General features: G+C 33.5%; 6 protein-coding genes across 6 annotated transcripts; 3 read left to right on the top strand and 3 right to left on the bottom strand.

Annotated features, from left to right (window-relative positions):
- Positions 1-418: 418 nt before the first annotated feature.
- On the top strand, positions 419-4,184 carry DFA_06086 (protein serine/threonine kinase; the record flags this gene model as incomplete). The annotated part of the gene is made up of 3 exons (XM_004361742.1): positions 419-466; positions 1,650-3,466; positions 3,590-4,184. The coding sequence occupies 3 exons, from the start codon at positions 419-421 to the stop codon at positions 4,182-4,184; spliced, it is 2,460 nt and encodes an 819-aa protein (XP_004361799.1).
- A 634-nt stretch (positions 4,185-4,818) lies between these two features.
- On the bottom strand, positions 4,819-8,521 carry DFA_06085 (uncharacterized protein; the record flags this gene model as incomplete). The annotated part of the gene is made up of 6 exons (XM_004361741.1): positions 4,819-5,049; positions 5,204-5,959; positions 6,029-7,385; positions 7,422-7,545; positions 7,601-7,872; positions 8,514-8,521. 6 exons carry the CDS (start codon positions 8,519-8,521, stop codon positions 4,819-4,821), a joined length of 2,748 nt encoding a protein of 915 aa, XP_004361798.1.
- A 106-nt stretch (positions 8,522-8,627) lies between these two features.
- On the top strand, positions 8,628-13,745 carry DFA_06084 (uncharacterized protein; the record flags this gene model as incomplete). Its single annotated transcript, XM_004361740.1, has 13 exons — positions 8,628-9,594; positions 9,729-9,897; positions 9,995-10,161; positions 10,292-10,594; positions 10,683-11,136; positions 11,232-11,496; positions 11,562-11,843; positions 11,955-12,189; positions 12,282-12,554; positions 12,667-12,797; positions 12,987-13,391; positions 13,525-13,618; positions 13,726-13,745. The coding sequence occupies 13 exons, from the start codon at positions 8,628-8,630 to the stop codon at positions 13,743-13,745; spliced, it is 3,765 nt and encodes a 1,254-aa protein (XP_004361797.1).
- A 238-nt stretch (positions 13,746-13,983) lies between these two features.
- Positions 13,984-15,174, bottom strand: DFA_06083 (uncharacterized protein; the record flags this gene model as incomplete). The annotated part of the gene is made up of 1 exon (XM_004361739.1): positions 13,984-15,174. The coding sequence occupies one exon, from the start codon at positions 15,172-15,174 to the stop codon at positions 13,984-13,986; it is 1,191 nt and encodes a 396-aa protein (XP_004361796.1).
- Positions 15,175-15,959: 785 nt separating this feature from the next.
- Positions 15,960-21,490, top strand: DFA_06082 (uncharacterized protein; the record flags this gene model as incomplete). The annotated part of the gene is made up of 6 exons (XM_004361738.1): positions 15,960-16,208; positions 16,315-17,514; positions 17,585-18,406; positions 18,470-20,604; positions 20,673-20,911; positions 20,982-21,490. The coding sequence occupies 6 exons, from the start codon at positions 15,960-15,962 to the stop codon at positions 21,488-21,490; spliced, it is 5,154 nt and encodes a 1,717-aa protein (XP_004361795.1).
- Positions 21,491-21,696: 206 nt separating this feature from the next.
- DFA_06081 (uncharacterized protein) lies at positions 21,697-24,212 on the bottom strand (the record flags this gene model as incomplete). The annotated part of the gene is made up of 3 exons (XM_004361737.1): positions 21,697-22,539; positions 22,615-23,001; positions 23,064-24,212. The coding sequence occupies 3 exons, from the start codon at positions 24,210-24,212 to the stop codon at positions 21,697-21,699; spliced, it is 2,379 nt and encodes a 792-aa protein (XP_004361794.1).
- Between the last annotated feature and the right edge of the window lie 279 nt (positions 24,213-24,491).

The following is a 24,491-nucleotide window of genomic DNA, read 5'->3' as shown; positions in this document are numbered from 1 at the left end:
GGGAAAAATCTATACATGTTCACGATGATGACGTCGAATGAATTTTGCAAGGCTACGCCTCATTGCATTGTGGTCTGAATTGAACAAACGAAAAGAAAGAAAGAAGAAGTGCAAAACAAGCCGAGCTCTCATCACGCATTTCCGTTTTTGGTAATTTGTTTGCAAATTTTGGATGATTCAAGATTTTTCATCGATTACAAGTGTTGGTAAAAGCACTCGCGCTCTTCCCTCTCTTTGACCAGAATTAATTTCTATGGGGATCGTGTAAGCAAGAAATTGAACAGAATGGATTAGATTAAGGTAAGGGTTGAACAATCAAAGAAATGGCTAATGGGCGTCTGATGATGTACCAATGAAATACTTTTTTCGATTGAATATTCTTTCCAGACTTTAGTTTTAATAAAGACTGGAAATATAAATGAAAGATTGGACTATCAAAGTACAATGTAGTAATTACGTAGGTATTGTATTTTGTGATACGGCACTGTATACTTTAAAATATCATGATGTTGTGTTGGAGGGTGCAAGATAACAGACAAGCAGAACAATCACGATCGTGGGGTGCCTCCCCTATCAAGGAGAGTTGTTTCACTTGTTTGGTGGGTTCGGCAATCTGATCAGGAGGATGATGTCACGGCCACACAGGGTTTGATGGTTAGATATTGTATGACGTGTGGCGTTTTTTCATAACACCAGATATTTTCATGAAATCAGCGCGACCCAATTTTCGAGCTTGCGATGGACATTTATTCCTTTTTTTTGACAATTTTTTTTACGACCTTTCAAAGATATTCTTTTTCTCGAGCATACGTGTGACATCAGCAATCATTCCCACTATCCTCTCTCTCTTACATCATCACATCTATCTTATACTATCTCTCTTCTCTCTTTGTACACATACACATATACATCACTTGCGTTCACAAGATTACTCTCTCTAAATCTAAAAATTATCAATCAGAACCAACAAACAAACAACAAACTAATTAATCAAAATTACGATTTCGATTCACGATCACTAATAATACTCGCTCGCGTCGATCCTCATATCACATACACTTTTTTTTAGAAGCTCCTACTATAATATCAAAATTTGCAACACAAACAAACAACAGTCATTGTCTTGTTTTTTTTTTTTTGATACCATCTAATTATTTTAATACCCATCATTTTTTTGAAGATATTTTCTAAATTTTCTCCTCCTCTCTTCCCCATCAATCCATCCATCCTGCTCGCTACTCTCATTTACTTGAAGTCAATACTACTGCAACCACCACAATCGCTCGCATCAAGAAATACATTTGTTATACTACTACTCTTTTTATAATAAATTTTTTGAACAACATACTTTCAATCCAATTACAATCATTTCCAAAGCCACAGCAAATCAATCAAATCAATTAAATCAACTAGGTTGCCAATCATCATCATTAATAATATATAATTACACGAGTAATTCTACTCTTTATTTTTGGAGTTTTATCTTTTTTTTTAGAGGGTAAGTTTGGATAATCTCAAAAAAAATATAGTTGGTGCAAATATAATATTAATATTAACTCTTTCTTTGTTATACTTGTATTTCCATTTATTTATTAATTTATTTATTTTACAGGATAAAATTAAAGGAATAAAGTATTTATTTAAATTAGTTTTATAAAATTCACCAACAAAATATATTCAATAACCATAGCCCTAGTACTGTCGCTGCTGCTGCTGCCGCTACTGCCAGAGATAATAGTAATCTAACCTCCCAGCTGCTGCACCAATTGACAACCGGAAATTTCCAATTCCCAATCCAAGTTAAAAGGGAACCAACTCAAGACAACGACTCTATCGTCTCGCCATCCAGTACTACTACTGCTACTGCTACTACCGCATCAAACAACTCGTCGATCACACCCGAACAACAACAAGATATTAGAAACCAAATCCAACAACTTCAACAACAAATCTATAATAATTTAATTAATTTAGATCCTTCTACTTTACAACAACAACAACAACAACCACAACCAACTCAACAATCACAACAATTAATTCAACAACAACAACCACAACAACAACAACAATCAACTCTTTGTCAACAACAACAAAAGAAAATGATATCACTATTAGAGAATGAATTCTTTCCATCATCGACAATGGATAATTTAAATTGGAATCAACCAGATTTACAAAACCTTTGCGGTCTTGTTGGTGATCAATTTGATCTAAAACAGTTTATTGGGAATGCTACCAATGCCAACCATGGTAACTCTGCCTGTACTCAACAACAACAACAACAACAACAAAGTCAAAGCCAAGTGAATACTCAAAACTTTGGTTTGGTTCCAAGTACTGCCAGTACCGCTGCTGCCACTGCCACTACCACCGCTACTGGAACTACTGGTCATTTCACTCAATTGCACCACCAACAACAGCAAATCCAACAAATTCAACAACAACAATTACAACAATTCCAATTACTTCAACAATTTCAACAAATTCAACAACAATTAAAAGGATCAGAGATTAATAACCAAATCAATCAAATTAATAGTTACCTAAGTCAAATTGGTAATAGTATATCTTGTAATAACAATAGTAATAGTAACAACAGCAATAATAATACAACCAATGCAGTAGCAACTGATTTAATCAACAAAATTGCATTTAATAATACCAATAACTTTTATCATCCATATTCTAAATTAAATGGAAATATTAATAATAATAATAATAATAATAATAATAACATTATTCAAACATCTCCAAATACTACTAATAATAATAATATTCCAACACCAAACAATAGTAACAATTCTGTACCAAATCTTAATCAATCGGCAAATTCTTTTTCAAACAATCATAACAATAATATTGGAACACCATTAACAAGTTCATCTGGATCTGTTCATTTGGGTACACCTAGATCACCACCATCAATAGGTGGATCCATTCCAACTTCATTATTATCAAATATTATTCAATCATCTTCACCTCCACAAATCCAACAACAACAACAACAACAACAACAAATGTCTCCACCTCAACAACACCAACAACATACGCCTGCCACTACAACTTGTTTAAACACCTCAAATGGTGAAATCAATAGTACACCTGTAAATATCAACGCCTTTTCCGCTCACCACTCTGGTGCCTCTCAATACCTTCCCAGTTCACCACATGACCATGAATCATCGTCTCCCTATTCCAGTTTTAATCAACAACAACAACAACAAGTACAGTCTTCGTCGTCGATTGTAGTTGTATCACAACCACCTCAACAACCTGGAGGGGGAGGTGCTAGTCTCGGTAGCTTCTCGTTACGCAAGCCAATCTCGGAATACATAAAGTACTGTGGAAAGGGGTTGCCTGCTGAAAAGGTGACTGGTAGCACCATCAACTTGCCATTCCAGTGGAGCAAGGATACCAAGGGAGAGCGTCGTCCACGTGTCAATATCAACACTGACGATGACCTCAAGTACATTGTAGTGGCCAAAGGATGCACGGTCGATGCCAACGAAGACGTGTCCAACTTTAACATCCAGGTGAGAATCTCCGACACGTACACATCGATGGAAAAGAACAAACGCAACTTTTTCAGATTGATCATTAGTTTGGACGATGAACGTGACACCAATGTACTGGTATCCAATCAAATCGAGTTGGTTACCAACAACAAGTACTTGCGTACAACCAACGTCACGTCGCTCAAACTGCTGTTCCAGGGAAGAGACGGACACTCGCTCTACCTGATGGACGCATCTCCAATCAGTTGGGGAGACATTTATTTATTCACAGTGGTTGTTGTCGACCAACAAACCAACTCGATCGTATACGCCGTCGACGAGACCGAAACGCATTGCTTTGGCAAGAGATTGTACAGAAGTGATAAGCCAAAAGAACAAGCATACGTCATGCTTCCAGATAATATAATCAACGAGTCACATGTCCTCTACACATGCTACACCACCAAGATCAAGGAGAGAAAAACAAAGTCTGGCAAGACCGAGTCACTACCCCGTAACACCATCTTCCGCGACAACATCTCTCCCGGCCACAAATGGGAATTTGTCGATTACCCTCAATTCCCTTTAAATCAAGCTCTCACTTGTGATAGTCAACCCGTCATCCTATCACCTGCCGAAACTCAATTCTCCTATTATTCAGTTTTACCTTTATCTTTTGATCAAATTTAAAAATGAATATTTATTTTCTTTGGTGGATGTTTTGGTGGACCACAAGAGCGGTCAAACTTGATATAAATTATGAAAATTTATACGAGATTGATTGAAACTTGGCGACCTCTCTGGTAGTGGCGGTGGTGGATGAACTTTTTTGTTTAATTTTAATACCAATATATACAGACTTGTTATAGATTTAAAATAAAAAACCCATCATCAAGAAAGAAAACACATACAATCTTTATGAAAGAAGAAACTGACGACCAATCAACTTTGCCCTCGCGCGGTAAACAAATGGCATTGTTTGGAAACTTATGAATATACCTACCGAAACAAACCCGCACTCCAAGCATTGCTTCATAATCGATCAATTCCCCCCAACACTCAAACTATACTTGATTTGTTCCCCAACTTTGAGAATCCCATTAAATATCTACAACATGTCATCTGTCAACTGTGTGTGTGTATGAGTAACTCTTTCTCTTTTCATTGGTTGTGGAAGAGGAGGATAAAGAGATGTAGGCCAGGAGGAGATGAAGAGGAGGGAGTGGCCGAGTTATCATACTACAAATTTAAAACTTTAAAGGGTTGACATTGATTAAAATTTTTAGTTGACGATTGGTATTAAAAATAAAACAATTTGGGAGGCTTAGAGAATAGGGACGAGAGAGATATTAAAGCCTTGGTCAAGTGAATACCCCTTGAAGTAGTTGGCCAAAAGTTGGATGATCTTGTCAATGGTATTTTTGAAATTTTCGATAGAAAAGAGAGCGTCCATTGAGAATATTTTGAGATTCCATTGTCCTTGTTCTTGTGGTTTCGAAGCAGGTTTGTCGATTGTGATGTTGTTCTTTCCTTCACGAATTTGTTGTTCAAAGGTCTTAACAATAGATAAAATCTTTTTCTCCAATTTTAGTTTCTTCTTGGATGGATTCAAGAATAGGGGTTGTGCCGCAAACATCTTTAAATTCGGTGCATGGTATGTCCTCCATATCATCATCATCATCATCACCACCAATATCTCCCATGATTACATCTTGTTCGTTATCTTTTTTGGGATGATGTCTTGTTTTGATTGCCTCTTCTTGATCGACAAACATAGCATTAAACTTTCTTCTTTTTTCTTCTATAGCTTGTTTAATACTATTTGCTTCTGCTGCTTCTTCTTCTTCTTTTTCTTCTTCATCATCATCAACAATGGCATTATTGTGAGTTTTTCTTTTTTTGAATACTCTTTCTTCTTCTTCTTCTTCTTCTTCTTGTATTATAATATTATTGTTTGTTGATTGTTCTTCTGTGTTTTTTCTTTTGTTATCTTTCTTTTCTTCATGTTGTTGTTGGAAATAAATTAAATTATCTCTTTTCTCTTGATTAATCTTTTCCACTCTTGCTAATGCCATTTTTTCTGCGATTGCTTCTTTTTCATATTTGATGATAGTATCAATTATTTCTCCTTTCAAAGCCTTTGAACGAAAAGTCCATTCTTTGTTAATCACTTTTAATTGTTTTACATTTAACGATTTAAGTTCTGAAATTCTAGTCTTTTCATCATATTGTTCTGTTGATGATGTAGATGATGACGAGGAAGATGATTGGATATTTAACTTTATCTTGGTAGCATTCACCATTCTTTGTTTGAGTTTTACAACTTGAGCTTCTTCTACTCCAACCTCTTTGAAACCACGCTTGATATCGATTTCTTGGCCTACTTTTACCTTTTGAGACAAAAATTTATATGTAAATCTAATGGGATCAAGTTCATAATTAACTTCATGACTGCCCATGTACATCTAAAATAAATAATGATCAAGTTAAAAATGGTTTCTATAGGTAGGATATGATAGGAGGTTAAAACTTACACTTTTGTTGGTAAAAACAAATTCATTATAATCAGAGAAACCTGCAATATTTTTATAGGTATCATAGTGTTTTAATGAATCCAAAGAAAACTCTTTGATCTCTAATTGTACACAATCTTTTTTTCTTCCTTGTGAACACTTGTAAAGGTTATTTCTAACTGTAACATCTGTCACCACCTTGATAAAATCTTTGCCAGTATAAATATCATAACATTTTGATTGTTGAGCTGTGATGTTTGAGAGATCTGCAAAGTGTCTGTCAACATCACTCTTTCCATGATATTGTGCAGAAAACTGCCATTCCACTCTATTGAGGCTTTGTGATGGTGACTTTTTAAGGTCAATACAAAACGATAATATCTCGGCAGACTTGAAATGTTTTGCTCCATCACTCCAAAAGAAGATTTGTGAAAAGTGTCTAGCTTTGAACAACTCTGATGTGGAAAAGAATAGCTTGATACTATGAATCACATATGACGAACAATGATTTAAAACATCTGAAAAAACATCAAAATGCTCTTTAACCACTTCATTTGTCGCTGGATCTCTATGGTAAATAACCATTCCAAGAATGCTTCTTTGTGGTTTTCCATAGAAATTTTGACTGAGTTCTTCTGGTCCCATTCCAAGTGCAATATTCTCTTTAAAGTCCATCAATACAATGACTTGATCCTTTGTCAATGATTCCTTTTTTTTCTCGAAATCCTTTTTTCTCTTTTCAACAAATTCCTTGTGAATTTTACAGGTTTTAAAATCTGTATCTTCCTTTTCTGTGAGCGTGGTCTTTTCTGCTTTTGCCTTGAGCACGTCATATAGATGGCAATATGGACAAGTATCAGTTCTGTTGTTGAAGATTTCAACATCAGATGGTACAAACTTGTAAAATGTACTGCGATGGATTGGTGTCTTTTCATCATTGTCTGAACAGTCTTTGTACTTTTTCGCAATAAATTCAACATAATAAGCATATGCCTGTGCAATTGATTGGCACAGTAGCTTTCTTATTGGTGTCGATACTCTTACTGTCTTATTGTTGGCATCCTTTTGGTTCTTTGTGCTACATTTTGAAGAAGGTTCTGTAATCGTTGTTTGAGCATAAAATTCTTTAATATCCTCCATTATTTTCTTTTTGTTGGCATCTGTTTTATTGATATCAGATCGTCCCAGAGCCTGGCAGAATTGTGTATACTCCTCTGCTCTAATGTTTCTACCAGGTCCATATTGTTTTGCATGTTTGTTGGCGTTTGTGAATGCACCATTTGCAAATTTGAAACCAAAATCTCTTAGTTGTGAAGCAGTATGAAAAGGTGATACCGATGATAATATTCTTTTAAAGAAAGGAATTAGTATAAATGAACTAGAAGTTTTAAATATAATAATATATGCAACTTACTGTGTTTTTGTAAAATGATTCTTTTTCCCATCTTTTGCTTCCTTGTGCATCTTTCTAATGATGTTGAGACAACTATAATCTCTTGTAGCCATAAAAACTGTACCATCGTTGTAGATCTTTTCTCCTTTGGGATCGAGCAACATCTTGATATCCTCTTCCATGTTTAGATATGCTGAAACTTCTTAGAACCTCTGATTGTAGTTCTTGGTCGCCACCTGTATGTCTATTTAACGTGGATGATATTTGTTTTCTAATGCGTTGGACTTGTCTTAATGGGTATGTTGGTTTAACGCGATTGCCAATGAATGGTTGAAAGACTGCTCCTGTTGGTGGTGTTGTGATTGTTTTTGTTGTTGCTACTGCTGCTGCTGGAGATGGAGAGATTGTTGTTGTTGCTTCTGCTGCTGGAGATGCAATGATAGTTTGGGTTGCTGTACTCATGATTAATATGCTTAAAATAAAGATAAAAATATATCTATAATATTGATAATTCATTAATGATTAAAGATATTATCAATTTGATTAAATAATTAAATGTTTATTGATTACTAATAGACATATATCTTTTGAGGGGTAGGTTGCTGACTTAGAGAAAAAATATTTCAAAACCATGGTTGAAAATCGAAAGTAAAAACCACCCTCCTTTCTTTCCTTCATTCAAAATAAACACTCAAGTCTTCCAATTTGCCTCTTCTTTGTTGTTTCATAGGTAGAGATCTGATCTGGTCATTATTAATCCACATCAAGCAGTATCTGATGGGGAGAGTGGTCTGAAAGAGTGATTTATATGGTATAAAACCTTTCTAACTATCTAGACACCCCATCTCCTCATCATTCTCTTCACTCATATTAATATTTAAAAGGAAAAAAATAACTACTAAATTTTATGAGTACCCCCCATCTCGTCGTCATTCGCTTCACCCTCACCCACTCACAGTTATTATAAAAAGGAATACTACTAAATTTATGAGTCAAGAGAGAGAAAACTATGACTTGAACATCAGAGTAGTGACATCACCCACACTCTCACCAAAATTAAATTAATTTAATGATTAATCCCCAACAAAAGCAAAAAGATAGAAATTAAAAAACATTCTCATTTTTTTTAATGAACAAGAGATAGATAGTAATTATCATACACATACACAATTCAAGTCATTTATTTATTTATTTATATATTATCTTTTATTTTTTTAATCTTTTTTAATGTCAAACAAATTCTCACCTTTGGTAGGTGATCAAACATCTCAACCACCACCTCTTTTTCCTCCACCTTCTCAACAATCACCAAAAGGTAGAAAGAAATCATCCAATAAACCAAAAAAAATAACTAAAAAGAAAAAAGAAGAAGGAAAGACAGTAACAACAAAACACTCACCATCCAAAAAAGATAGTTCTACTCAACCTTTATCATCCAACTCTTCAACATCATCCTCTGCTAAACGCAAGCTTTTTAGCTTTAGTGAGCCACCAACTGATGACTCGCCAACAGTTGGCCCACCTCCTCCACTGGTTGGAAAGAAGCCCGTTCCAAAGTCAAAGGCTGGGAAGCCTGCTGGAAAGAAGCCCGTTCCAAAGTCAAAGGCTCCAAACGCCAATCGACCATCAATCATCTTCAAAGAGGGTGAATCGTTACCAGACTCTCAATTATCATACACTTCATACGTAATGAAGTATTCAACAATTGTGAGTAATGAAACTCAAAAGAAAAAGAAGAAGAAAAAGAAATCAAACTCTTCATCATCATCATATTGGACGTTCAAATCTATGGACATTACAGATGACCAATCATCATCATCATCATCATCATCATCATCATCATCATCATCATCATCATCATCATCATCATCATCATCGTCATCGTCATCGTCATCGTCATCGTCATCGTCAACAACGTCCAACAATATGGACACTACAGATGACCAATCAACAACAACAACAACAACAACAACAACAACAACAACAACAACAACAACAACAACAACAACAATATCACCAGTACCAACAAACGACGAACTAATTCAGAGCATTAGAAAGTTGGCCAATTTTATTGGAAATCAAACCACAACCTTTCTCAATCTAATAGCCACCAACAACAAGTGCTTTGAGTCAAATGGAACACCTGTTCCATTTGTTGTTAAGTTTTTTCAAACTCAATGCAAGCTAACTGAAAGTAAGTCAAGAAAAAGAAAAAGAAAAAGAAAAAGAAAAAGAAAAAGAAAAAGAAAAAGAAAAAGAAAAAGAAAAAGAAAAAGAAAAAAAAAGATAAAGAATCAATCAAAAACTAACTCTTTTTTTTTTCTTTAGATCAACTAAAAGAAAATCTCTCCACTTTTAGATTTGACAGAACTTCTATTGAATGGATAATAAGATATTTTGCTCTTGGAGGAGACGCTATTTTTTCAGCAATGGGTAAACATCCGGTACCTCGTATTGACACCGTGGAGGATCTATCCAATGATTCAATTTACTCATTGTAAGATTTAATTTATTTTAATTACCATAGTAGTGGTTAGTAGTGTCTAAATTGGTGACTAATTTAATTTATTTTATTTTAATTTATTTCTTTGTAGATGCTTTTTCATGAAACATGTTGCTCCATTTTTGGAAAAAGAGATGCAAAAGAGACCCAAAATGCTACAAATGCTTCAAAAGTTGAGACAGTTCCGTTGTAACAATTCAAAAAACTGGGTCAATGTGATTGTGATCAACGTTAAAAATAATATCATGGTTTCAACATGTATGTCATATAAATATATAAATATAGTTTTATGATCATTTATATTTTCCCTATTATTAATTCTTTTTTCTTTTTCTTTTTCTTTTTCTTTTTCTTTTTCTTTTTCTTTTTCTTTTTCTTCTTATTCTAGATAACCATTTAAAACAGTTATTAAACACCTACAAGGATAGGAAGATAAAGGATCTTGGAAAGAACCAAGAAGAAATTAAAAAGGTTAAAAAGTTGGTTCGTGATACTATTTATAATTTTTCTAACACTAGATTAAAAAGAGCTGAGAAAGACCAACAACCAGTTCAAGAAGAAGGTGAAGAAGATGAAGAAGGTGAAGAAGATGAAGAAGGTGAAGAAGAAGAAGATGAAGAAAAGAAAGCAGACCGTGTTGTCACATATGATCTATCCGATGGTGTCTACAAAACCATAGAAATCCTTGGTGGTAAGCAAAAAAAAAAACAAACCTATTTAATATAATATTCATATATTAATTTATTTTCAATCTTTTTTATTTATTTATTTATTTATAGGTTATAACCAACAAGTTATTGATGAGTATAACAACTTATCAGATGACAAGAAGAAGAAAAAGGAAGCAAAATATGACAATCGGGTGAGCAGAAGAAAAAATATTATCAAAAAGAAAAAGGAAGATGCTCACAAAAGAAGGGAAGCTATCATAAAGGAAAGAAGAGAAGCTTCTATCAAGTTGCAAAAGTCCCCAAATACATCTTTGACAGTTGATGATTTGACAAACTCACCATCTTCATCACCCAACACATCTTCACCACGCAACCCAAAAGGTAAATTCAATCAAAGAATGAAACATGACAGCATTCGAATCCGCGAGTTGGATGAACTGAAGAAGATCACAATAGAGGCAGAAAAAAGAAATGCTGATCTCCAACAGATTAGCGATACCCGAACACCAACCGTGTTTATTCCCGGGCTCATCAATATTTCATCCATTATACCATCTCTTGGGTAGGTTAAATATATTTATATATTTATGTATCTATTAATTATAAATCAATGTATTAACTTTTATTATTATTCCTATTATTTATTCATTTTAATAGATTTGATATCCAATTCATGTTTACAAGAGAACATGCTAAAAACCTTTTGAAATGTTTGGGTTTAAAAAAGGCCAATGTCGAAAAAGATCACGAGGGTAACCCAAGCTATGCCATCGCCACTCTCTTCCCAGGCTTGTACAAATACGATCCAAGGCTTTTCACAAACACCAAGAGGGTGTATCTTCCGGCCACCCCTCCCACTGATGTTGAAAAACAAAAGGATGAGGAAAGGAGGAAAACAAACAATGACAATAGATTTGCAAGCGTAAGTATTTCAATATTTATTACATTCACAAATTATTATTTCAATTACTAATTTTCTTTCTTTAGGCATTAAAGAAATATAAAGGTAATGAAGATGTGGCAAGGGTAGCTGCTACTTTGCAAACTGGAGAAAAGGCAAAGAATGCAATTGAACAACACAACAAATTGCATGGTTTTAAAAAAGGATCTCATGATAAAAATCGAGCACTTCTTGCAAAAGGCACAATAACTTTTTCGAAAGAAGAAATGTTTCAAGAGATAGTAAACAAAGGAGTAAAGTATGAAAATACCTCAACTACCACTACACCATCTACTTCTTCATCTTCATCATCTTTACCATATGTCACAGTAACATTCGACAAGAAGGTGTCTGTCACCACCAATGGTGCATCAGCCACCGTGACTTTTAGAACAATCAAGTACAAGCCTGGGAACAAACCCAACAAGCTGTACAACAAGCAAGTTGCAATGGAGAAAGAATTTGCTGGAAAGTCTTTGAAGGATGTCATTGCCATTGGTATCGATCCCAACACGTGCTCAATTACTGTCGTTAACAATCACGATGACAAGGTTCTGGACATGAGAATGGATACTCTTATGGTTAAAAGAAACACCAAGTTTCTTTTAGAGAAAATCTCTTGTCATATGGGAAAGGCCATCAAAAGTTTTGAATCCTGTTTACCATCTCTCAAGTGTATGTATACATTTTATAATATTTGTTTGTTTTATTTTAATTATTAAATAATTATTAATTCATTATTTTTTTATTTATATATTTATATATAGTCAATGTCCTTAACCCTCAAACATTCCAATCTAGGCTGGACTATTATGAAAAGTATTGTGATTATTTCGATATCTATTTCGAAGCCATCAATGATCCAATCGTACTATCTTGGAAGAGGAACTTTGCTTTCAAAAAGCAAAAGTTGAACAAAGAGTTTTACCAACAATTTGACAACTACATTCTTGATCTCTTTAAAGATCATTTCCCAACCAAGTATTCAAGTATGAACGATTCTGAAAGGAATCAGTACATTCAAGACAATACAATCATATGTATGTATTTATAAATCATTTTCAAAAAGAATATTAATGTATTAAAAAGTGTATATATATTAATATGTATTTTTTTTTCCTTTTTTCCTTTTCCTCCTTTTTTTTAAAAGAGGTTTTGGAAAAGCCAAATTTGGACACAACACTCGTGGCAAGGTAACAACATTTGCAGCCAAGACTGTTGCCAACAAGTTAAAGTCCAAACAATATTCCGTTGTCTATATTAATGAATACAACACGTCAAGAGTAAGTTTCTTAATTAAAATTATCATTTTATTTAAACATTTAATTAAATTTATTAATTCTCTTTAAACTTTTTAGCAACATTTTGATTGTTTTTTCCACCAAGAGGAGGAAAACTTGATCCATCATGACCTCAACGAACCTCATGAGGATCCAAAGGATGATTTTCATCTGGAGAAATGCCATCTCAAGCTTGGTAAAGAAAAGGATGGAGGCCAACCGACCAATGTCCAACAGTGCTCACCTATCAGCGAAGCATGTCAATCCGCTGCTAAAGGTAATAGTTTCCTTCGATGCAGTGACCACCGGCATCGTTTAGCACTCGTCAAGCAAGACACCCATTCAAAAGAATACAAAGAGTCGTTGGGGTACCTCAAATCCATCGATGATTTGGACAAGAAACTCCAATCACACAATCTTTTGAATGTGGCAGGTCAATGTCGAACAAGGAAGGTGACACCGTCAGATGTTGCCGGTTCGGAGACTGAATCGCGTCAGGACTCTCAAAAAGTTGCCTCGACCCAATCGTCTTCGTCATCAACAAAAAAGTTCGACTATCGACACGGACAGAATAAATATGGTCCAGAGATTAGAAAAGCAAGTAAGTCCCTACACAACAAGCACAGAATGGCTGTGTCCTGGAAACGTGTTTTGTGCACTGGTTGTGGAAAAAGTTTCAACCGGGATGTTAATGCAGCACGTAATATGCTGCTACTTGGTATTTTTAAAGTTTGGAAAAATGGTCACCGTCCGTCAAGATATGGAAAGACAAATTAATTGCCAGGGTAAAAACCGAGGCATCAACACAATTTGGGCTCTCAAAGGTATGATTATATTTATTTCATTTTTTGAGTCATACTAACTCTCTTTTTTTTTTTTCAAATCTCTTTTGTAAAAATTTTCAATTTTTTCTCCTCATTTTGAAATAAAGGCTCAAATCAACAAAACTAAACTAAAATAGCCATTTTTTAGCTTGTATATAATAATAATATAATATAATATAATATAATATAATATAATATAATATAATATAATATAATATAATATAATATAATATAATATAATATAATATAATAATATAATATAATATAATAAATTACTAAATAGTACTCCACACACTCTTTTTTTTCAACATATATAAATATAAATATAAATATACTTTTGTTTAATTGTGATTTCTTACATTTATTTATGGATTCAATAATAATTGTACAACTTTACAAAGATATAATTCATTCCCTTTTGATGTGATTAATTGAAGTGCAACTGGTCTATTTGAAATCTCACCAAATGGAATGGAGATGGCTGGATGTCCAGTAACGTTGAATGGACGTACAAGACGTGACAATTGCATCACCTGGAATGACCCATTACTCACTTCCTCGACGGTTGGTGGGAGTACTGGAAGTGTTGGTAGTGCAATGATTGGTGTTGATTGTAATAGTTGATCGATTTGTTCGGTGAATTGGGTTCTTGTCTTTTCAGAGTCGGCCAATATATTTGACGTCACATTCTTTCCATGTCCAAGTCTTGATGCTACATCTGGAGACACACGATCGAGTATATTAGCATAGGCACTGTAATTTTCAAATGCTATTATATTGACACCAGCCTGAAACACTTGGTCGTGTGTATTGTCTTGCAGAGTAATTGGGACAATCTCACCTCCCTCTCCATTAGCCTGTTTGGCAGCTACCAACGACGTGAGCTTACTCTTGATAAGGTTATCGATATCTTCTTGTACATTGGCAAGTCCTGTCAACACCCCAAACTTTGGTAGTTTCGTTATTAACAATTGCTTGGCATCTAGATCTTGAGGGTTGAGTCGTTCCAAAACATTGATGATAGTGTCAATATCCCTTGCAAAGAATCCAACACAGTCTAGTGATGAGTGTGGTGGGTGTACACCTATTCTACTGACTGCACCATGTGTTGGTTTAAGTCCAAAGACACCGGTACATGCAGCGGGGATTCTAACCGATCCACCGGTATCTGTGCCCAATGCAAAGTCACACATTGAGTGTGCGACGGCTGTTGCAGAGCCTGACGATGATCCACCGGGTACGATACCTGGGTACTTTAGATTATCGGGTGTTCCAGTATACTCGTTGATACCTGTTAGTCCATAAGCCATCTCGTGCATATTAGTCTTGCCAACCACACGACACCCAGCATTCAACAATCTCTCTACAATCTCGGCGTGCTCCTTTGCAACATCAACACTTTCAAATGCACGACAACATGCTTTACTCTGATACCCCTTTACATCGATAGTATCCTTTACACCAAACTCTAATATCTTTTGATCATCTGATTGACTTTGTTTACTTTCAATAATAAATTTATCAATGAATGATTTGGTTTGATCCGTTGTTGTCATATATATATGATTAGATTATTTGTATGTGTATAATATAACAAATATGATGATAATCATTGCAAGAGAGATGCTTTAAATCAACGACAATCATATGATGGATGTATAGATTTTTAAATAGACAAAAGAGATCTTTTGCCCTATGCTTTGGGATTCATAAAAACCCCCTTCTATTGTTCTTCCTTGTACTATACATACTATACTATTGTATTCAAGTAGAATATATAGTTACCCTAATGATCAATAACAAAGAGAGAGAAAGTGTATATCAATCTATTTTTAAAGACTATTCTTGTTAAGCAAGCCAAGCCACCTGGTGCGTCGAATGGTCTTTCAAAGAGAGAATTCACTCAATGACGATTGCAATGAAGTTTCAAGGTCGCTCGGTTTCTGTAGCATGTGTGGTGGTATCGATCTGACCAGTGTCATAGGATGGTTGTGAGAATTGAGAGCCAAATCTCACACATGCATGAATGAGCGGAACGACATCCGAAAATCTTTCTTTTTAGAAAAAGTAATTCTGTGTTCTGAAGAAAAATATCACAGCACCCTTTTAGACTATTTTTGATTAAACCACCTTTAAAGAGTTTATATATCTATTTATCTATTTATCTATTTATTTGTATACATATCTATTTATTTATTTAATTTACCGAGAGTTTTAATCAGTTGTTATTAGTAGTAGTAGTATTGTTAGAAGATAGTAGATACTAAATATATATATTTATAGTAATTATAAATAAATAGCAACGTAGGCACTGTAGAAGAGTGCAATTGAGAGAGAGAGAATGGATACTCATCATTCTTCATCTTACTCTGGGAATGGTCATGGAGGAGGGAGTCATGGTGGAATGTATACAATGAATAATAGTTACCATCACAGCAACATCATCAACAACAACAACCAATCATCTCCATCTGCTTCATCGCCATCATCACCCTTTTCATCATTCACTCCTTCATCTTCTTCTACTCCTATCACTCTTAACAATAGATCAACTGTACATGATATATATGAAACTTCTCATGGTGATTTTGTATGTTGTATAAATGAAGGAATGGAGGAAATATTGATTGACCTACAATTATCCTAATCTAACCTATTCCCTCTTTTTTTTTTATTATTTATTATTATTATTATAGTTTATAGTATCATCATTATCATTTAGAAAGGATACACAAATCATTAGAATAGAGGGACGATGTGGAATGATGATATACGAGGGATTACCTGGACTCGATTTGTTTCCCAATCATCGACTGGCAACTGCTTTTCTTCAGAAAAAATATACACTCAAGTCAAAGACAAAGGCATGCGCCATTCTTGGATACATCGTAGCTGATCGTTCAGCTCATCTATTGGTAGCTACCAAGGTTAGAAGTGAAGGTGAACTATTGGGATTACATCCAATCAGTGTCGTTTTGGAAAGTAGTTGGATTAAAATTGAACTATCCTATCCTTCTTCATATCAACCTAAAATGGATACCAATTCATCTGCCACCACATCATCATCAACCACATCAAATCTAAATTCTTCATCTTCATCTGTACAACAACAACAACAACAACAACAACAACAACAACAACAACAACAAGATTTAAATAATAATAATGATAATAATGTAAATAATAATAATAATAGTTTTAATATTCATGGAAGTAATTTTAGTACAATTGGTAGTTTTAGTGTTGGTAGTTATGGTAGTAGTATTGGTAGTCTTCCAAATACAAGTAATTTATCTAGTAGTGTTGGGGGTAGTACACAACTTCATTTTAATGGTCAAAGTCAACACTCTCAACAACAACAGTCTCAACAAACTCAACAAACTCAACAATCACAACAATCACAATCTCAAGATGATAATGGATTACCATCAGAAAGTAATATTACAACACAAACATTATTAAATAATTTACAAAGTTATCCAATTGATGGAACACATTTCTATTGCGAATCTTATGATTTGACAAATTATTTCCCATCGAATAGAACTACACCCTATCAATTCAATTCAGAGTTTACATGGAATGAATGGATTCGTAGACCATTTGATCAAGTTTCACTATCAAACCTGTGTGTAGTATTATTACAGGGATACGCATCGATTAGATACATTCAAGCACTCAACACAACCACATGTTATATCATGAAACGTTCAAAACTCAATCCAGAAACATTATATCATGGTCATGGAATTAATGATCGTGCAGGTGCAAGCAATGAATACGAATGTGAAATCATCATGTGGAAATATACTACTAGTCAAACTATACAATGGACTAGTAATGTTTGGAGAAGAGGAACTATCCCAATTTGGTGGAGATCAAGATTAAAGCAAAATGTAAATAGAATATATATAAAGTATTTATAAAGTTGTAAATGTATTAACTTTTTTTTTCTTTATTTTTTAGGGATCAGATTTACAAGTTAAAGATAATGCATTTGAAAATTCAGAACAATATTATTTAAATTTATTAAATAGATATCAACATTTCTATGATAATAATAAGAATAGTTTACCAAATATTAATTTGGTCAATTTGTTAAAGACTGATGATCCACAGGAATCACTACTCTCTCAACTATACCAAAAATCATGTGAAAAGGTAATGTCGCTGGTCAATGTCAATCTGAACCTCATTTCATTTGACTGGAGTGGTATTTTAAAGGGAAATAATAATTCATTATCAAAAACCGTTCAAAATCTATGGAGTGTTTTAAAGGATCCTTTGGAAAATGCAGGATTTTCACGTGGAACAGCTAGAGTTGTCATTAGAGAGGATCTATCAAATTCAATGGGATCTAGTAATAGTGAATCAGACAATCATAGTGGAATTGGTAGTGCCGTACAACATCAACAACAACAAAATCAAACAGCAATATTTTATGATCGTCGTATCATTCATGAACAATATCATAGACAAAAGGAGATTCTAAAGTTTAGTTGCCTAGAATCATTGGAAAGAGTCAATATTGTGAGTTACTTTTCACTATTTCAAATCATGGTTCAAATGGGAAAATCATTGGGTATTGGATTTAGTGATATCTATGGTCTAAATAATGTCACGTTGGATTTTATGAATGGAGCACTCAAAAAACTTGGTTTATTTGTTCCATTGACAGAATTCTTTGTTTCAAGCTCTGATATTTGTAATATTCTTTATTTAAATAATCTTTCTCAACAAGCTCCAACCATGAGAGAATATACTTATGCTTCAAATAGTCATCTTTTAGTAAGAAATAGAAAAATATAAAATAGAATCAAATAATTATTAATCTTTTTCTTTTTATCTTAGTCAAATCATAGAAAATATCAAAATGCACATACAGAGGAAAGTAGAAATCTTCAATATTTGATATTTTTAGGATTTTTTGGTAGTTTTAAATTCCCATTTAATAATCAATACTTGACACCAATACAACAACAACAACTAGTTATTGATAGACCAGTACAATGGATATCGACTTCACCATCAACTTGTATAAAATCATTACCAACACTCTTGGAAAAGAGTAATTTGAATTCATCTATTTTGGTTCGAGAGATTGACGACTTTTGTTGGATCTTTCCAGCACAACAGAATGAATCCACTCCAACTTATGAAGTTGTACTATATCTATCGCAGCCATCGGTAGTCTCGGAACTCTGTCTCACAGTTGCCCATGGAACCAATTCAGACAGTTACCCATCGTCTATGGATGTATACCTTGGAAATTATATGGACGACCTGCATGCAGTCGTCCAAGAGATGACTATCCCAAGATGTACTACTGGTACCAAACTCACATACCAACTCCCAAGACATCCTCTTGAACAATATGGATGCATTACTGGCAATGGTGTGAAAAGTGGTGCTCAACAAAGTCTTTTGTCAGAGGATAGAATCATGAACAGAATTGTAAAGATTGTATTTAGAGGTACAACAACCCCTCTGACCATTGGTAAAATAGAGATATTTGGTCATCCAACTCGTATCATTTCAAAACAATTGGCCTACATATCTTCATTAAACCAAGAAAAACTAGATGATAATAATTCTCTTATTTTTGATCAAAGAAGTAATAGTAATAGTAATAATAATAATAATATTAATAATAGTAATAATAATAACCTATGTTGTAAAGTTACTCAAAAAAATAATAGTAATATAGATTTAATTATAGAGAATCAAATATGTAATCTATTATCAATTTTAAATGTTGATCCATCCGAACAACAACAACAACAACAATCTACAGTAAATGGACACCATCACAATGACAATTCAACAAATGGTGGTGATAGTAGTAGAAAACAACAACAACAACAACAATCACAATTTCAAAGATATCCATATCAACCATCTTCACATCTTCAATCACCTATTCAACCACATCAACAAAAATCAGAATTATTGGATGATTTATCAAAGGTTGATGAAACTACAGAAGACTCTCAACTCATTGGTAAAGAGACTGGAGAAGTACTCTTAATCACAGACTATAATGGAGATAAAACATTTATGGAGGAGAATGTCGATCACCATGAAACAACCGAGACCATATTGATCAATACTCCCATTAAAAAGGAGACACCCTACAAGCAATATGAAAATGTCATTAAAAGACTCTTATCAAGTGGCTCGTCGGCAAGTAGTAATCAATTCCAGAAATTAACATTGATGGAAGTATTGGAACTAGAAATCAAGCGTATTACATTGGGTGTCTGTGGTGAAGATCGTGATCGTATCCTGACTGACCTCCAAATCCCATTGAACCATATCAATCCTCTCAGATTCCTATTTGAAAGAGAGGAAAAGATCGAGGTGGTCATTAGAAAGGGAACAAAGTACAAGTCATCCATTTGCCAGCTCCCTCAATGTGGCAAACAATTTATCTATCTTGACAAGCTACGTCACAAACAGTGTCCCTATTGTTACAAACGATTCTGCCCTTCATGTATGTCTGGGACACCGGTACGTGTCATTGAATACGAAATAACCAAGCCAATTGTAGTTTGTAGTGCTTGTGCTCTCCTCATCTCCAAACAAGAATCAATGTTTAAACAGATCGCCGATCACAATTCAATGCTCAACAATGAATTGTCAAAGATTAGCCTTTCATTCCATCAACTGTTGCTACTTCAACTCGAACAACAACACAGCGAACCTGGTTCTATCAATGGATTAATCACATCGCCACGCCACAATACCTATGATTCTTTGTATAAATCTCTCCTTCCAGTCTCTGAATACCCATCGAGTGGTATTTTAAATAGAGTCACTACCGATGTCCAATCACCACCCATCGAAACCATCCTCCTTCCTCCCAATATTCTTCCTCTTACCACATTTTGGTATGCTCCCCCAGGTGTAAATACTGTTGATATCAATATTCTCTTATCTTTTGATGCAATGGTTTATACTATAACACTTTTAGTTGATTCTTTAGGGTAAAAATAGAAAAATAGAAAAATGACTTCTTCAAATATTAATTCCAATTTAAATCTTTTTTTTTTAGATATTTTAATTATACTTTACCACAAATTGAAGTAAGAATTGGAAAAACATTTACAGATCAATTAGAAACTGTTGGTACTTGGATATTACAACCAAATGGTTGGGGTAATAATCCAAATTTAATTATTCAACCTCAATCATGTATATCCTATTATCTTCCTAAACCTCTTCAAGCAAGAGTAGTATCACTAAGATTTACTTTACCAAATATTCCAACATTTTTAACATATGATCATAATGGTAAGAAAAGTAAAGTTAATTTAGATTTAGAATTAAATTTACTTATTCTTTTTTTCTTTTTTTCCTTTAGAACCATTTTTACATATTGGTAGAATAGCAATTCATGGTAATTATAGTGATGGTTTATTTGAGATTCCTTCATTTTTATCATCTTCCATACCTTTGGAACAAAGTGATAAGGAATTGTATGAAAATACACTCTATACAAGTTCTTCAATCACCACCAAACGTAATCCAATCAAGATTATAAGCTCACAAGTCAAATCGAGAGCTATTCATATTACGATTGACCCTTCCATTTCAGTAAAAGGGTTCAGTGTTATTATATCACAAGATGAAAATGAAGGTGTGAGAAGCCAGATCAAGGGTATCACTGTATCATGTGTCACTGCCAACCAAAAAGGAGAATATCAATCACACACCTATGTCACTCAAGTCACTGTCCCGAAAAGTAGAATTAATAGTACTCTCTATTTCGATCTTCCCTATCTGCCATCATCCGTTCATGTACTTGTCTTTGAATTTACATCAAATTATGGTTCAAATGTTGCTTCCCTACCAAGAGTCAATTTATATTAAATCAACAACAACCAAAACACACAAATCCTCTTTTTTTTTACTATTATATAGTCTAATACTCATTTTTAAATCAAAATTAGAGTATTAAGATCCACCACTCACTTAATGACTAGAAATTATAAGAATACCAATAAATATGGAATCTATATTTTTTATTCTATTTCCGTTTACAAAAAAAATAATGGTATTTTAATATTTATTTATTTTTAACCCGAAAATTCTTTATAAAGCCCAGATAATCTAAGAGCCTCTGCATATTTGACAAGAACATTTGAAGTGTTTGGAACCTTTTGCAAGTCATAGTAAATCTTCATTTCATCTTTTGGATTGTAGTGTAAACTGCCTCTGACACGATGACCATTGACAGTGGCTACAGTTGACAATGTGTACAATGAAACTGGATTGGTAATTTGTTGGGATTCAAACTCTGCCAATTCACTATCGGTTGTGTATGTAAATTTGCTGTTTTGATAGGATTCAGTTTTAGAAAGCTCTTCAACAAATACACGCAAGGTATCGCCAATTGCAAAAGGGTCGATTTTAGGAATGCCACCTCTATCTTTTGTATAGTTGCTCTTTACACGGTCGACGTGGAAAAATACTCGATACTTGTAACGACGATCACATGTTTGAGTAATGAGTGTAAGGATTTTATCCAAAAGCGTACTGGTGATACGGAATACATCGTCGGCAATGTGATTGCCCCAAAAAACGATACGTTCCAACTTTTCGAGTGGCAGGTATTCAGTGCCAAAGATTTTCTTGGTGTTGTGATAGGCGATATAGAGTCCATCCATATTTCCAATCTTGGCCTGGAATGCGTATTTAATGCCACTAGATCTGGTCATATCGGAAAGCTCTCTTTCATAGGATTCGTTGAGTCCAACAACATTTTTGAGATGGTAGTCTAAATGAACATCATGTTCCCAAACATGATAACGAATTTGTCTTGTGGCACGTGTCTTTAAATCAAATGTCATTCTTTCTCCTTTTCCTTTAATTTTATCTGAATAACAATCAATTTGTGATCTATACATTAAATTATCAAACTAAATTTAAAATAATAAATATATTAATAAATATATTAATTACCATTTTACTTTTTTGTTTTGTTTTTTTTTTACCTTTGTGAAAACATAAGAATCATCAAATTCTACAGGAACAGAATTATTTGTTTTCAATAACTTTGCAAGGAATTCTTCTTCCTCTAGGGTTAACATTTTTTCCATTGAATGACCCAACTCCATGAGAACTTCATTTTTCTTTGGAATATTACCATTATTAATGTCAATGGCCCAAATATCATCCTTTACAGCTGTCAATGTGATGGCAGTTGGTTTTAATACTTGTGGTGTGAATTTAGACATGCTTTGGAGCTGTGAATTCAATCCAAATTGATTTACAGTATATTTTTTGAATACAGATAAATACATTGCCGCCAAAACACTTGTAATAGATGATGTTGATGATAAAAATTTACATTTGAAATCACTTGTTTTTGTTAATAGTTCCTAAATGAAAAATTGGTTAAAAAATATTTTTGGATACTATCTTTTTTTGTTTTTTAACATACTGGATCTTGAGAAGGAATCATATAGTTACTACTCATGATTAAAGAATCAAAATCATAAATGTGAGATAAATAACTTGAAAAATTGTTGCTACCATCGAAATCGAAAACTGGATGAATTCCTGGCTCCTCTATGGCCCTATCTAGGCCATGAGCAAGAGTAGGAATACGAGAAAAGTCGAGTTGGTTGACTACTTGTGGTTTTCCAATCTTGTCCAAAAGTACATAACCTTCGGGTACAGGTGCATTTATAAATGTAACTGGATGTGATATAGTTCCCATTTCGGTACTAGAAGCATATGAAACATTTCCTTTTGGTCTAGTCACTAGATCCATATCATTGACAGCTTCCAAATTTGATGGATCTATTAATTTGCTCAATTCTCTATTTAGATCTTCAAATGCAACCTCTGGATAAGGTTTAGTGTCACTAAATCCAATAAATGTTTTTTTGTTGGTTTCAACATTATTACCATTTAAAATATTATTATTATTGATTGGGTTTGAACTATTATTATTATTATTTGAGTTATTATTATTATTATTCAATGGGTTAAATGTATTATTTTGTTGTTGGGTGAAATTGTTATTATTATTATTATTATTATTAAATCCACTTTTATAATTAGACTTATAATTATTATTATTATTATTATTATATGGAGTTGTATTTTGTCTATTGTCATTATTTCTATTATTATTATTGTTATTATTACCAAAGTTGAAATTAATCTTGTTATTATTTGGGTTGATAAAATTGTTTTGATTGTTATGATTGTTGACATTGTTTTGTTGTTGTTGTTGTTGTTTATTGTATGATGATAGATTATTGAATAATGGAGGAGATTGAGAAGGGGGATTGGTTGATGGTCTCTTTCTAGGGTCCCATTGTTTATCAACACCATTGTTGTAGTTATTCTTTTTATCACCTTGATGAGAGCCTGTAGTATGGTTGCTGTTATTGTTGTTGTTATTCTTATGATCATACTTGTTGTTATTAAACCTTTCAAACTTGCTTGAAAAGCTAGATAACTTTTCTCCACCTTTACCTACAGGTCCACTCTTTGTGCAATAGGATCTGACAATCAACAAAGAAGTAGATCCGGAGCTACTACTGCACACTGCAGGCGATAGTTTAGATATTCTCATCATTTTTGACAAATGAAATAGAAGAATAGTTTAGTATAAATATAGATTTATACAATTGAAATGGTGATGTGAAGCTAGTTCTATTGATTAGATAGGATAAAACTATGATGATAATAATAATAATTTAAACTAAAAGTTATATATATATATTCATTCGGCTCAGTCATACTTGCAAACAACTGCATCTGGTAGATCTCTCTCGCATTAAAACGACAAAACATTTTTTTTGATTTTTTTTACAATTTTTTCTTGGTGATCATTGTCTGCTGATCATATTCTTTG

The sequence above is a fragment of the Cavenderia fasciculata genome, assembly GCF_000203815.1.
Source record: "Cavenderia fasciculata unplaced genomic scaffold Scf_Dfasci-G-p-12c09.r1-3, whole genome shotgun sequence".
Lineage (NCBI taxonomy): Eukaryota > Evosea > Eumycetozoa > Acytosteliales > Cavenderiaceae > Cavenderia > Cavenderia fasciculata.
This window is presented reverse-complemented; position numbering and strand designations above follow the sequence as displayed.